The sequence below is a fragment of the Grammomys surdaster genome, unplaced genomic scaffold (assembly GCF_004785775.1).
Source record: "Grammomys surdaster isolate TR1022 unplaced genomic scaffold, NIH_TR_1.0 183, whole genome shotgun sequence".
Taxonomy (NCBI): Eukaryota; Metazoa; Chordata; class Mammalia; order Rodentia; family Muridae; genus Grammomys; species Grammomys surdaster.
The window spans coordinates 2,575,788-2,591,263 of record NW_021604628.1 but is presented as its reverse complement, the minus strand read 5'-3'; the positions used below and the strand labels follow the sequence as shown (position 1 = coordinate 2,591,263).

The 15,476-nt window shown below is 50.0% G+C and overlaps 1 protein-coding gene across 4 annotated transcripts in view; it reads right to left on the bottom strand.

The window, feature by feature from the left end:
- The window catches only part of Pde9a (phosphodiesterase 9A), an 85,087-nt gene that overhangs the window by 15,396 nt on the left and 54,215 nt on the right, over nucleotides 1–15,476 (bottom strand). For all 4 annotated transcript variants that reach the window (XM_028767875.1, XM_028767877.1, XM_028767878.1 and 1 more), the window contains 6 exons: nucleotides 12,814–12,898; nucleotides 8,038–8,116; nucleotides 6,216–6,290; nucleotides 1,986–2,072; nucleotides 1,075–1,179; nucleotides 818–900 (listed from right to left, as the gene is read on the bottom strand). In XM_028767875.1, the coding sequence (XP_028623708.1) occupies nucleotides 818–900; nucleotides 1,075–1,179; nucleotides 1,986–2,072; nucleotides 6,216–6,290; nucleotides 8,038–8,116; nucleotides 12,814–12,898 (514 nt within the window). The remainder of the gene's footprint in view (nucleotides 1–817; nucleotides 901–1,074; nucleotides 1,180–1,985; nucleotides 2,073–6,215; nucleotides 6,291–8,037; nucleotides 8,117–12,813; nucleotides 12,899–15,476) is intronic.

The window sequence follows — 15,476 nt, the reverse complement described above, 5'->3', positions numbered from 1 at the left end:
TAATATAATATAATATAATATAATATAATATAATATAATATAATATATATAATATATAATATATAATATATAATAATATATAGTATCAGATACATTCTTGGGACAGCCCCTGAGGAGCACTTACGGCCACAGCTGACATCTGTTCTGTCCCGCCCAGCCTCTGAGGAACACACATGGCTAGACTAGGGACCTGTACTGTCCTGACAAATGGTGGCAGTGGCCCCAGGCACATCTGATGGTGATACACAGCCGCAAAGGTACATTAGAAAAAACCCTCGCAATGCTGAATGCAAGCTCACATCATGAGAGTGACCTGTTGGGCCCGTGAGGTAGCATTCTACCCAGCGCAGACAGGAAGGGCTTAGTTAGTGTCCCAGATCTGGGCCCATCCTCTTACCCCCTTCACATGCATTCCTTCTGCCCTGCCCCAATGTACCACTCACCCTGCCCCACCCCCACCTCCCTCTGCCCGTGCCTTTGGAAGCAGTTTGAGGAAGAAGCTTCCTGGCAGAAAATGGTATGAAGACCTGCTGTCTCTACCTTAAGGAGGGGACAGGCTGCCGCTGCCCTGCACCTCCTGAGCCTGGGCTGACACAAAGAGACTGTGGCTACCTGTAGGGTTTGGTGGTTCCATCCTAGGGGAGGCCTAAGGCCCTGGACAAAGTCCAAAAGCTCGGAACCGCATCCTGCAGGGCTTGGTCGAGTGTGTGTGTCTAGGTTGGCAGCTCCGTTTGAGAGCTGTCAAAGGGCACACTGAGTTTCCCCTGAGCGAAGGGACACCTTTCGAAGGAGAAACGAGAAGAAATCTCAAACGTACGTGTTGTTGTACCCTGGGTGGTCCAGGTCATGGCAGATGGCTGCGGTCATCAGGACCAAGATGTCCATCTGGGAAAACTTCTCCTGGATCAGGTGAGAGTCAGGCGGTCTGTCCTCCTCATGAAGGGCAGGAAGGGTGGGGGGACAGACTGGGCTGCAGTGACAGGGGAGGACCCAGTCCCCCTGGGCTGGGAGGAGAGGAGGGCCCCGGGTACACAGCAGGGTTAGGGACAGAGGGCAGGGGCTGTTAGGACCTACCTGGAGGCTACAGAGCCAGACCATGCTGTACATCATCTGTGTCACACAGAAGCAGTGCCGGAAGTTGTGGAAGGGGTTGTTCCTGTAGTTGTCATGGACACAGAGCTGCGGGGAGGAAAGGGAGAGCCCCCTGAGCTTGGCGACCCTTGCTCCTATAAGTCTCCCGGGGTTTTGCATGCTCAAGGCCTTGGGAACTCCTAAGTAACACAGGACAGTGTGGCCCAGGAGTAATGTACCACTACTCTACCATCTGGGGCGGGGATTAAGGTATCCCCTAGGTGTCTGCTGAGTCACCCTAGCATAAGAAGCTGGGAGTGGGTCAGGGAGTATTTCACCAGGAGTTCTAGGTTCCCAGGCCTATGGGACAACTAACAGGGTCTCGGTTCTTGGTTAGCAGTAATATTCCATTGCTTAGAGAAAGCTCTGCTACTAAGAACTCCATACACCTGTCTATGTATAGCCACCCACACTATACACAACCCCAGACAAATACGCTCTCGTCAACTCCTGGAGACACACTCTCGCTCTCATACTGCCACAGAGACACATACCCTCACACTCACACACATCCTCCCATGCACACGCCCAGACGCACACGCACATGCAAACATAGATGTAACCCACATGCTCATGTAATCTCGTCATCCACACACACCCCAACACACATGGCACCCCCAACTCCACACTCCCCTGCTTTTGTGTGCTACCTTGTGGGTCTCTCCCTGATGGTTGTATTATTTCCTTGCTCCTCTGAGGGGCATGGGAGGACAGATGGGACAAATGACCTCATAGGATTTCCTTGATACCAACGCCTACTCTGCAGAAGCCCATTGCCACCAGAGCACGCAGGGCAGTCCACTTCAGTGTGATAGGGAGGAAGTGAGAGGCCCGAGTGTGAGCTCACCACTTACCAGCCACCTGCGGAGTGTGATTGGGTTGATGCTGAAGTCCCTGACCAGACCGAGGTCATGGTACATATGCTCTAAACAGCTCAGCATCTGTGGGAACAAGGCCAGGGGTCAGGGGTCAGAAGGAGCAGGTAGACCAGTTGTCCTTCCTTCCTATGTCTTGTCCTGGATAGAGCCACCAGGGTGACCTGGGAAGGTGAGCTTCAGCCGTGGGTGGGATAGGCCAATGGTAGGATCACCCAGTCGGGCTGTGGGTCTGTGACAACCTGTAGGTCTCCTGGGAGTGAAGTGACAAGAAGCCCACGAGCATTCCAGGCAAGATTGCAGCTCTGTGCATGGTGACACTATTTCAGAGGAGGATACCAAGGTGACCATAATCTGAGCAGAGCGGTAAGGGTTAGGAGGAGGCTATCCACCATCTGACATCCACCATCCACCTTGCTTGTTCAAGGCTAGAGATGGGAAGGGCTTGAATCAGCTGAAGTTCGCCCCTCTTATTGGGACTGGAGATGCTTTCTGATGTCTTCATCTCGATTTGGAGGGCCAATCTCTTGTCTGAATGAATCTTATTGCCACTTGGTGGTGGTGGTGGAGCGAGACAGACATGGTCTTTAATTCTATGGTCTGCCATCATTCTATGGGTCTCTGCAGGCATCTCCCAGTGGACTAAGGCAGCGAGGAATTTGTAACTGAGCCTGGCTAGAGCCGCTTTTCTTCTGGGAGAAGAAAGTCTTGGGGATTCAGGAGATTTACAATACAAAGCTGAGTGAGCCAGCCCTGTGAGCACGTGGCATGACCCCAGCAGAGAGCACTTCCATAGGGGTCACATATCAGTGCCTGGCTGGTTCTGGGCACCACTGTCCCAATACCTGCACCGAACAGTAGTTGTCAGTGCTATAGTCTGGCCTGCTTCCCTTGCATCTGGGCATTGAATTGCGTCCCATGGACATAGTATATTGAGGCCCCACTGTGACCCTCCAATGTGACCATATTAGGGATAGGGTTTTACAGAGGAAGCTAAGATAAATGTGGCCATGGGGAGGGGGGGAGGGCGGCATCCCAATTTGATCTGACCGTGACTCTGTAGGGACAGATCAGAACACAGACACATAAAGATGACTGAGAGATGTTAAGGGGAGAGAGAATTCAGGAACGACAGCCCAAGACACCTCGACCTTGGACTTCCGGCTCCAGGGCAGCGAGACAATAAGACACTTTTTTTTTTTTTTTAGGTTTTTCGAGACAGGGTTTCTCTGTATAGCCCTGGCTGTCCTGGAACTCACTCTGTAGACCAGGCTGGCCTCGAACTCAGAAATCCACCTGCCTCTGCCTCCCAAGTGCTGGGATTAAAGGCGTGCGCCACCACCGCCTGGCCGAGCTATCCTTTTTTTGTTATGGGCTGGGCATGCTGTAGTTAAAGGGGAAGCTTTGTGACTACAATACTTTTCAGTTCTGTCAAGAGTGGAGAATTCTACCGTATCGGTATCCGTGAAGAGTTCATTTGGAAAACAGAAAACAACCTCTCATTCAGACCTAGTAGGGCAAGCAGGGAGAATAAGCAAGGGGACTTTAGAATCTCACAGAGTATCCCGAGAGCATGCTGGGCACACATTCATCTTCCTTGAGAAGCCAACGGCTTTGATGCCGAAGGTTCCAGAAGGGGCTTCCTGCAGAGAAACACATGTTCTGATCCTAGCTTGAGAATGGCTGGCTCCCAGGCTGTAGACAGATGTTGTCCAGAGCTTCCAGCCTCTGCACCATCCTGGATACCAGCGCTCAGTACCCTTGGGCTACATACAGCCCCAAACCATTGGTTTGTTTGTTTTTTTTTTTTTTTTCCTCAGAGGCCCAGACAGTGTTCTGAGCCATCCTGGAGAGATATCTGCTGGGAAATCAGAGTTGAGAGATGCAGGGAGCTGCCAGACTAAACCATCTGCCGCCACTTCTGTGACGGGTGACGTGGTGGCTTCAGAGCAGTAGTGACGGTCTGTTTCCTTGACAGTCCTCAACCCCGGCTGGCTGAGCGAGTGAGCCAGGTGGCTCCCCGATGTGACGATGAGTACTGACTAAGACGGGGAGGACTTACGAGATGGCCGTGGGTGGCCCTTCAGTGTGACAGGGCAGTCACCTTACTGTGTGCAGCCTCAGGGTGGGGCCAATGGATGAGACTAACAAGAGATGGCATCCTGGGTCATGGGTGAGGAGGGCTGGACACTGGGTAGAGATGTGGGTCGATGTGGCATGACACCCACTGGGAAAGACAGGTGAACCCCAACAGGGTCCTGATGCTCCTTGACATCTCAGGGCTGGGTGGCTGCCCAGACCCTCAGAGAATCTTTAGTTATACATCACGGCTGCCCACACTTGGATCTGCCAGACGCATTTCTGGCTTACCACCTGATGGTAGTGAGAAACCTCCAGAAGCATCCTGCTAGCCTCCCTGGCCAAAGCTATGGGTAGTGGAAGGTGTCACATGGCTGAGTCAAACTTTGAGAGCCACTCACCATGCCCACTTGCCTGCTAGCAGCTATGAATACAGTCTCCAAAGTGAGGGCATATTCTGCCATAGATGGATGAGTTCTCCAGCCTTGGGGACAACCTTCACCTCTCACCGTGGGTGGCACAGTACTTGGAGGTCCCACGGGGCAGGTGGTGGTGGCAGGAGAAAACTCAAATATTGATTTCTATGCAGTCATTCTCACGGGTGACTTTGACTGGTTAAGGTCAATGACCAGGTATTGGGTCCTTCCTTGAGGATGGCCCAGAAGCAGGGCTGGCCACCTGCTGCTTGAAGGAGCCACTTGGCCTCTTGCTGTACCTTTATTTGTCATGGTCTTGCTCTGTTCAGGTCCAGGAGCAAGGATGCTGACATGTCTCCTTAAAGCTCTGTCTTTGTTTCCATGATTGTGGGCGTGCGACCCCCACACTGACCTAGGAGGGCTGCGTGTCTCAGATGCTGCCTGAACTTTTGATTCTTGCATTCCGGTCGCAGACCTCAGAGCTGGAGTGCAGAACCCTTGGCAGCCGCACGCACCTCTGGAGGCTCGCTGATGGCTGTGCTTTCAAGCGATCTGGGCTGGGTTCTGCTTTTCTGTCTTGTTGAGTGTGTACTTGTAGAGAGTTTGCATGCACGCGCACGCCTGTGTGTGTGCGGTGTGTGTATGTTTGCACACACTCACGTGCTCCAGTATGAGAGGTCGATATGGTATCTTCCTTTATTGCTCTCTCTCTCATACAATGAGGTAGGATCTATCATTTGAACCCAGAGCTCACTGACAAGACAAAGCTAACCAGCCTGCTTGGGCTGTCTCAGCCTCCCTGGCGCTGAGATTACAGGCAATGGCCATACCCACCTGATGTTTACATGGGCGTAGCAAGTTCAAACCCTGGTCCTCACTGTGTACAGCCAGCTCTTTTAGCCACTGAGTATCTCCACAGCCTGTTCTCTGCTTTTCTGGCCAACATGCCCTAGCCAAAAAGCTTTCTTACGTTGGGCGAGCAACACGCCGGAAGAAGTTTATTTGGGAAATTTGGGGATCCTCTTGTCTAGAGGTACAAAATCCCACTGGTTGTGACTGATCTTGTCAAAGGCAGCAGGGAGCATGTTGGCCTATTTCTACATGTCCGTGCTTGGGAAAAGCTCGGAAGAGAGTCCTTAGGTTTTGGTGAGTTGTCTATGTAGAGCGACTTAATTCTTTCAATTTCCGTGTCAGTATTTCTTCGTGAATGAGATATTTGGAAGACACATTTTTCCTGTCGGAAGTGACTCCTTTCTCTGCAAACCTCAAATACCCACTATCTCCTGTCCAGCTGCCCAGGGGTGTCTGCTGGCCACTCTTCCCACGTCTCCTTTGGAGGCCCCTTTCTACAGGAAATAGCTGTTCTAAGCAGCTGCTATGCCTCTGCACGGCTTCATCTTCCCACGCCTCCTATAGATGTGGGTGTACCCAGCTCCAGGCCTGGGGTCAGCTGGCCATGCTTCAGTAGCGGCCCAGGAGGTAATGTCTGTTTTCCTCAGGAAAGGCCCTTTGCCTTGAGCTCTGTCTCCTGTATCCCCCTGAGCCCATCAAATGTCCATTTGAATTAAAATCTATAGATTTTAATTCAGGAGGTTTTAAGTTTAAAAAAAAAAAAAAGACAGGAGGACTAGCTTGGGCACATTCCCCATTCATGATCTGCAATCCTGAGCAGCTGGATCCCAGTGACTGGGGAACTTGGATGTCCCTCACCTACCTCATTGGGTTCCCAGAGCCAGACATCGAAGGTGGGCTTCCGTAGGGCTTCAATGGTCTCTGGAGTGAGCAGGTACTAGAAAGGATGGGAAAGGTATGTTAGCCAGACAGTGGGGCTTCTATGAGTGGCAAAGGCCGTAGCCTCAGAGATCTGAGTGAGCATTTTCTCTATTTTCTAGTCCCCCTCACAGACACGGTGTATAGACTCAAGCCTGCCTTTCTCTGGAAATTGTCAATGGACTTGCCCCTGTAGTTGCCTGGGCTAGGCCACATGGGGCTTCCTAGGGATGTTTGAGTGACAGAAATAATCCCTATAAATGCCACAAGAAGACCAACAGAGTCAACTAACCTGGACCTGTGGGGGCTCTCAGAGACTGAGCCACTAACCAAAGAGCACACACGGGCTGGAAAGAGGCCCCCGGCACACATGTAGCAAACTTGCACTCAAGTCTCCATGTGGGTCACCCAACGATTGGAGAGGGGGGTTGTCATTAAAGCTGTAGCTTGACTGTGGTATCTGTTCCCCAACAGGGCTGCTTTGCCTGGCCTCAGTGGAAGAGGCTGTACCTAATCTGGCAGAAACTTGACGTGCCAGGGCTTTGGGATAATCTTGGAGATGGGCGGTGGGGGGGGAGGGGCACCATCTCAGAGGAGAAGGGGAGGGAGGATGGGGGGGGGATAGGGAACTCTGTTATGGGGAGGGTGGGAGGAAGAGCAGTGTTCCGGATGTAAATAAATAAATAAAAGAAATATTTCCTATATTTGTCATGATAGCAATTTCATGGCTACATTCGTCAAAACTCAGATTCCAAGAAGATGAGCCATCAGCTGTCAATCAGTTCTCAACAGTAAAAGTGATATCAAGTGAAGAGAAGAGACACTAAGCCACTGCGTGTATGTTCAAATCTCTCCTGAGAAACCCTGCTAGGTTCCTCTTGCCAGGAACCACCCTCCCTGGAATCAGCCATGAGTTAAGTCACACACTGGCTGATGAAGGCCTTGGTTCAAGGTTAGCTCCACTGGGGACTAAGGTTTAGGGTGAACCGCCAGAATCCAGGTTGATATTCTAGATGTGAGGCAGCAGTAGGAAGCTTTTTGGGTTAGCCTTCTCCATTTTCTTACGAAGGGACTGGTGTGGAGGCTAGCCTCAGTTTGTTCCAGGACTGGGTTGTGTAATCTCGGGAAAGATGTGGGGCCATATTTTCCCTTGTGAAAAGGTATTGCTCTCCGGGATGATAACTCAAGTGTATGGCTCGGACCCAGGTGGAGTAAATCATTGGCTAGTGGGCACAGGGGACATATGGGGGCTTCCAGGAGGACCTATGGGTTGGCCAGCCTAACTGCAGAGTAACCGCAAGCCAGGGTTTAAGTGGAGGCATCTAAAGTAACTTAACTCTCGGTCACAGCTACTCCACTAAAGGCTTGGCTTCTTTTCGAAACTCACAAAAGCTTTAGTGCAAAGCTTTTCGTAAGAACTCTGTTCAGGACCAGGGGAGCCAGTGATGGAGATTTTAAAGATCCTTGTTAAAGTTCCTTGGTGGAATGTTTGTATGCAGATGTCTTTTACTGTCAGCTGCGGGTCCGGGAGGGAGCCAGAAGGGCTGTTACCCCACCTCCCTTCCCGCTCTGGAATCACTTCTCTAAACAAATGTCTAAGAGAAAAATATCCTGCCTGAGACCCTCCCATCCTTCCTCATCCAGAGACGGGGATACAGCGGGGTTTGTTATCACTGTGCAGAGTGACGAGCCAGACTTGGGTTCCCGTGTCCTGGTGCTAGAGGACACAGAACTAGATTTGTCCCTGGGCCAGAAATCTATCTCACCTTGGGGTAAGTGGGGACATCCCGACGAGGTGTCAACTTCTTGTTATCCAAAAAACTGTATTTACATGGACAGTTGGTCCTGGAGGGCAGAGGGAGAACTTGGTTACAGCAGTACATTCTGGCTCAGAGGCGCCGTGTGTGTTGCTCAGGGCATCAGAGCAAATGGAACACAGGGCCACCAGCCCCAGGATCCATAGCCCCAGCCCTGGAATGCACAGACCCACCCCACTGGATTCATCCTGGGAGTATCAGTCAGGGAGGCTGTGACATGTTTGGCTCTCAGTCTGCAAATAGGAAACACCCATAAAGCCAGATACTTATGCAGCCAGAGTTCACATTTAGTTTAATTTTAAGTGGCACAAGTAAAAAAAAAAAAAATTCTCTTTTTCTTTCCCTTTCCTTTATTTCTGAGATAGGATCTTATGTAACCCAGGCTGGCCTCAGACTTACTATGTAACCAAGGATGGCTTTGAACTTCTGATTCTCCTGCATGGTAGGATAATAGAGGTGCCTTACCACCCCCAGTTTATGTGGTACTGGAGATGGAAGCCAGGACCAATTGAACCACATCCTATACTTTTTTTTTTGGTGACGGGGTTTCTCTGTGTAACATTGGCTGTCCTGGAACTCACACTATAGACCAGGATGGCTTTGAACTTAGAGAGATCTGCTTGTCTCTGCCTCCTGAGTGCTGGGTCTAAATGTATGTGCCAGCACTATCCTGCTCACAGTAAAACATTTTTATTCTCAAAGATGCGGCTGGATGTGACGGTATACTCATGGGATGTCAGCACTCAGCCAACGAGGCTGAAGAATCATTTAATCTGGAGCCAGTGGGGTTATAGTTGGAGACCATGACTCAAAAAACAACAAATGCAGGAGAAAACCAGAGAAACCCTGAAATTTCAGTCATCCAGTTTCTCCCTAAGCTCCACACCCTGAAAGCCTCTCTGAGGACATCTTAAGAGTATCCTTTCAGAAGGTTCTGAGGCATGGATGACACACATGGCTGGACATCTGAGCTTTCCCAACTACATTGGGGTTGGGTTAAGAAAAAGAGAAAAATCTATGACCTGGAGGGTTAAAATTGAATCTACTTATTTTTCACAACGTTACAAGTGAAAAAAAGATCACAAAACAGTATACTTAAGGATTTTTTTTTCCCTTCAAAACTAGATGAACACACCCAGGGGGGAAAATTACCCAGGAGCGGGGGCTTTGTAATGGATTTCAACCGAACCAGTGACTCCCTGGCCTCCAGCTGGGTTGTCTGGAGTCTCCTGTGAGCCTGTGTGGTTTCCCAGCCAAGAATCATAAATCGTTTCCTTTTGAAACACAGCCTTCAGTTGCCTCTCTCCCAACTGCACCACTTGCAAAAACTACCAGGTTTTTGTGACAAGTTGCTGTACTAAGGGGATTCTAACAGACAAATTTATAGGATTTGCTATAGGAACCAATGGAAGGAACCAATCAAATGTCCCAGTGAAGCCATCTCCCCCTCCACCCTGACCACAAGCCGACCACCTCCCATTTGAGGTCGGCTGTGCTCTTGGCTATGTGGGGTAACATTGTTTCTCCAGCCTCGCTTATACACACATCCGCACCGTGTTCTGTTTTGCATTCTGTCTTCTGCCTTCCCTGAGAACATATGGAAGCCCTCCCCAGACACGATGCTGACTGCTGGAATCTAGTTCCTTCCTAGCAACTGAGGCCTTGGGGGCAGACTAGGCTGCTGGGGGCCTGCTGACCCTGCCTTGGCCAGCCACTTCCCGCTCTGAGCCCTGTTGCCACAGGAACCAGCATCCTCCAGTGGGCAGAGCGCTGGCATAGTGCCTCTTCTTTTTGTTCTGTCTGGAGCTCATTTTTTGCCTCATTTCCTGGGCTTCCCATCCTCCCATCCCCCGGGACTCAGCTCATGGCCAAGGCCATTTGTCTGAGACACATGCAGAGATTACAGACCTCAAGCCTCAGTCAACGCTCTCTGTTTCTGCACTACCCTACTCTGGCCTTACAGGATACTCTTTCCCTCCTTGCATGGTGCTGGGAGCCACAGCAGCCATATTCCCCAGTAGGATGTGTGTACTTCTGCCCTGAATGTGAGCTGGCCATTGGAATTTGTTCCTCTCAGGGAAACAGAGGAATCTCAGTGAGTCTAAGGAGAACACAGTCTGCTCAAGGCTCTGGCAAGCTGTGTAGGTCCCCTCTCTTATCTCCAGGTAGGTTCTGGTGGATCTAGTCTCCTATCAGGGTGTGTTCAAAAGTGGGCGAATGTCAGTCTGTGTAGAGCTAGGCTCCACCTCACCTGGTCTCCTGTCCCTTCTGCTCCCCGAGGAAGGCAAGAATGGGATACCTGCATCCCTCAAGGGTGTAACCTTTCTCCACAGTCTAGGTGAGTCTACACAGCCTCATCCTGGGGGTGGTGGTGGGGCTTGATTGCTGAGTGTGCTTCTGTACTTAAAATGGACCCCTTCCATCAATAAGACAGAAGGCAAATACCACATTCTCCATCCTACATCCTGAACACTAAAGCGCTGGCTTGGATAGAAAAGCGGCTACAGGGGCCTGAGCACGGACTAGGCACGGACTAGACCAAAGCTTCACATCGGTTTGGTCATTTGAAGGCGAGACTTGAGCATTTCACCCTGTCTCTTTCTTACAAGGCACGCCTCCAGTGCTGTCTGCAGAGAATGCTGTCTCTGTGAGCCTGCTGAGGCACTAGAGGGCTCTGGTTTATGTCTCTGTGAGCTCTAAACTGTACTTGTGGGGTACAGAGGCACACTCGTCACTGATACAAGCCACAAGCCCACTACAGGCAGACTGCCAACACTGCTGACGGGGGATAGTACAGAGGCCACTTGCCTCCTACCTGGTCCTGGGAACCATGCTTCCTAGAGTGTTCACAGGTTGAGTAAGATCTTGGGTCAAAGGCTGTCAGGTTGGTTCTCAGTTTTAGCTGAGTGTCTGCCCCTCACATGACTCTGGTTCTTTTTAGAAGTCACACAGAAGGGTCTCTCCTGGCCCTTGAAGAGCTACCTTCATAGGAACAGTGGGAGTGAGCTGGTCATGCAGTGTCCTCTGGCTGCAAGATTCTTTGCCCTGTCTTCACCCAAATCTAATGGAACAAGAGCTCCTTGGGCTGGAGAGATGGCTAAGAGCACTGACTGCTCTTCCAGAGGTCCTGAGTTCAATTCCCAGCAACCACGTGGTGGCTCACAACCAACTATGGGATCTGATGCCCTCTTCTGGTGTGTCTGAAGACAGCAACAGTGCACTTATATAAAATAAATAAATAAATCTTTAAAAATAAAAAAAGAGCTCTTTTAACTCTACACCAGTGAGCCACTCCACATGATCCTGAATGTGACATGGTCCCCTTAGGACACCACGATTCACCTCTCTTCCCTATACTGTGCCCTCCCTGCGACAACCAGGCTGGCTATCATGGTGGGAGTCCATGGGGACCACCAGATTTTCCAGTACCCCCCTACCTGCAGGCAAGAGCCACGCCCCACTCTCAACAGGCAGCCTGAGGGGTGTTGTTTTCAGAATGCTTGAGGTTGGGGTCCTAAGACAATTGACATCATTTGTTCAGGACTGGTCCTTACTCAGGATGCTGCTTCAGGATGCTGCCCTATAGCCATGGACCCTGGCTTTAGAGGATATTCCTACTGACAAGCTGTGCAGGAGACATGTTTTGCTTGGATTATTGGTCACTGGTTTCTGAGGACATCACCCTTTGAAGAGCCAGTCCATAGAAATGGGAGTACCCACTGTGCTCCTCTGACAGAAGGGAACTAGGAGACCTGGGGATAAAAACTGGGTGTTTGTTCACTACAAACTAAACACTTTTGTCTTTTTACTGTCATCTTTAAAACCAGGTATCAGTTGGGCATGGTGGCACATGCCCTTAATCCCAGATAGAGGCAGGTGGATCTCTGTTAGTTTGAGGCCAGCCTGGTCTACATAGCAGGCTCCAGGATAGTCAGAGCTAAACAAACAAACAAACAAACAAGCAAATAAACAACCCCCACCAATCAAAATAACAACAAAAAAATGGACACCAAATTCTTTCAAGGGTGGAATTTACTGTTACAGAGGGCTCTGGAGAAGAGTTATTTCCCTTGCATGTATAGGCATTTTCCAGGTATGAAACTCCTTTATAAGAAAAATGTAGGGGCCTGGAAAGATGGCTCAGCAGTAATGAGTACTTACTGTTCTTGCAGGGGACTGGGGTTCTATCCCCAACACTCACATGGCAACTCACAATTCCCTGTAACTCTAGTTCCAGAAGATCAGATGACCTCTTTTGCTCACCATGGGCACTAGACATGCAAGTGGGACACAGACTTGCCTACAGGCAAACATCCGTAGACATAAAAATAAATCTTTAAGAAAACGGGATTGTGGGGAGGGTTGTGGGGTGGAGAGATGGCTTAACGGTTAAGAGCACTGGCTGTTCTTCCAGAGGTCCTGAGTTCAATTCCCAGCAACCACATGGTGGCTCACAACCATCTGTAATGGGATCTGATGCCCTCTTCTGGTGTGTATGAAGACAGAGCATATATACACACATGCATGCATATATATATGTATATATATATATTGAATCTTTTTTTAAAAAGGAAAGAAAATGGGATAGAGCACTTGATCTCTGATACAACAGGCTTGTGTCATCCATGTTGGGACCAGATCAAGGCACATAAGCCATAGCCCATCCCACAGTTTCCACAGAGCCCTGACTAGCACCAGCTACTGCAGGCCTGGACACAGACTTACCTGCTGTTTCTAGCTGCCAACTCCTCCCGCATCTTCTTAATGTCACTCTTGCATTTTTCGATCTCCACCACTTTCAGTCCTTCCACTGGTGACAAAGAGACACAGACGGGGGTCACCGGAAGTAATCTCAGAAAGTAGTCGCGGGTGTCTAGCCAGACTGGCAGCTGCGGGTTCCAGAAGGACGCTGGCTTGTGGCAAAGGCTTCTCTACCTTCCCAGGCTACTGATATCGGGGGTTCCCTCACCTCCCCACCAGCCAAGAAATAAACAGGCAAAAATCAAGGAAGAGCGAGGTCAGACTCAGTCATATCCTCGGGGTCCCAGCTAACTGAAGAGTGTGCCTGCCAACAAGCCAGTAGTCAGTATGCTCCCTCGGGAATGCTGGGAATGGCTGGAAATGCTGCCGGAAGCTGGGTTCTTGAGGAAGAAAAAAAAAAAAGTTATGTCTGTTACTTTATGACTGCATGTCAGTTTCCTGCCAAAGGACACTCACTACCCACGGTGTGAGCTATTATTCTCTTTCTCACTGAGCTGGACTCCAAATAATTGCTAAAAAACACAGCATGGCCCTTTCTAAAGGAAAACAGCCATTCGGGGACTTGGTGGGTTCCTGACAATGTCTCCAACCCAAGAAGAGGAGCCACAGCTTGGGTGTATGTACAAAGGCAGCCTGGTGTGACTCAGCCTCTTTCAGGGTTTTCCAGAAATTTCTAAGATATTGGACAACCTGGGATAGGGTTCTGCAGGGACACCGCCTCTTCTGCACAAAGGAACACGGTCGGCTCTGGTCCGGGTGACTTGCTTCTGGGCCAGAGAAACTTCTACCCCTCCCATACAAGGCTGGTAGGTGCAGACCAAAATGAAGGTCTTAGGCATCAGTGTCTGGGGACAGGGCAGGGGCAGCCTGGGGACAAGTCTAGGCAGTAGCTGTAGTGAACAGAGAGACTTGGTATGTTTGGTCACCCACTTGGTCACCTTTCTTTTGAGTGGGGTTCTTCATGCTTTTTTTTTTAAAGGTTTTATTTATTAATTATTTATTTATTTTATTATTATATGTAAGGTACACTGTAGCTGTCTTCAGACACCCCATAAGAGGGCATTAGATCTCATTACGGATGGTTGTGAGCCACCATGTGGTTGCTAGGATTTGAACTCATGACCTCCGGAAGAGCAGTCAGTGCTCTTAACCACTGAGCCATCTCTCCAGCCCCATGTTTTTTTTTTTTTTTTTTTTTTTTGATTCACTAGCACCCAAAGAAGTTGTTGAAGGTCATTGGATGTTCTTTTGAAGATAGTGATGAGTTCAATATGGCCGCCACTGTCTTGTTTAAGACTGGTGGCGTTTTTTTTTTTTTTTTTTTTGCATGCCGAAGGTTTGCCTCTGGGATATGAGTGGAACATGAGGCAGATCAACAAGCAGAGGAAGCTGCAGCTCAATCAATCAATGGATCAAAGGCAGAGCATGGGGGAAAGCCAGTAGACCCAAGGGGAACATGTGGCAGATTCCACTTGCCATGCGCATGAGGGACAAAGGTGTCCTGTGTAGCACAGTCTTCCTGTCTTGGTTTGTAAGTGGTTGGGATTATAGGCGTGACCTATGGCTACACCTGGTGTTCTGCTGTTCATCGAAGGCCCCATTCAGTCCTTCTACCATCAGATCCTGAAGAAGGAAGCCTGTTCCCTGGGGCAGGTAATCCATTTTGTGAGGCCTTAATGGTGGAAGGCCATTGGACTCATGGCCTGATCCAAGTTTCACCCATTAGGGTCCTGTGGTAGTTTGAATATGCTTGGCCCAGGGAATGGCCCTCTTTGGAGGTGTGGCCTTGTAGGAGTAGGTGTGTCACTGTGGGCGTGGTCTTTAAGACCCTCCTCCTAACCATAGGGATGTTCAGCTCCTCCTACACCATGTCTACCTGGACACTGCCATGTTCCCACCTTGGTGATAATGGACTGAACCTCTGAACCTGTAAGCCAGCCCCAATTAAATGTTGTCCTTATAAGAGTTGCCTTGGTCATGGTGTCTGTTCCCAGCAGTAAGACCTTGACTAAGACAGGTCCCCTTGTCCTTCTTAAGCTCGTCCTATGGGTAGGCACAGATACTCCAAGCTAAAGTAGAGGTCACCCTGAATCATTTGCCATTGCCAGCGCCCCGGTGACGGAGCCAACATAGGCCTCCTGACATGCTGGCCTGCAGTTATCTGCTTTGGAACCTGGGAAGTGGGTGTGGACTTCAGGAGGGCTGAAGTGCTGCAGAGAGGGCGATGGAGACCCTGGAACTAGAGTTACAGATAGTTGTGAGCTGCCACGTGGACAGGTGGCTGGAAATCAAACCCAAGAACCCTGGAACTGCAGCCAGGGTTTTTGTGTTTTTTTTTTTTTTGGGACAGGGTTTCTCTGTGTAGCCCTGGCTGTCCTGGAACTCACTCTGTAGACCAGGCTGGCCTCGAACTCAGAAATCCACCTGCCTCTGCCTCCCAAGTGCTGGGATTAAAGGCGTGTGCCACCACCGCCCAGCCAGCCAGCCAGCCAGTGTTCTTAATCACTGAGGCACCTCCCTGGTTCCAACTTCAGAAGGGGTTTCTGTGGGCTTCTGTACCTTGTCACCTCTCAATAGAAATGATTTAAGAGTGAATTCCTAAGGGAGATGTTGGCTCTGTGGAAAAA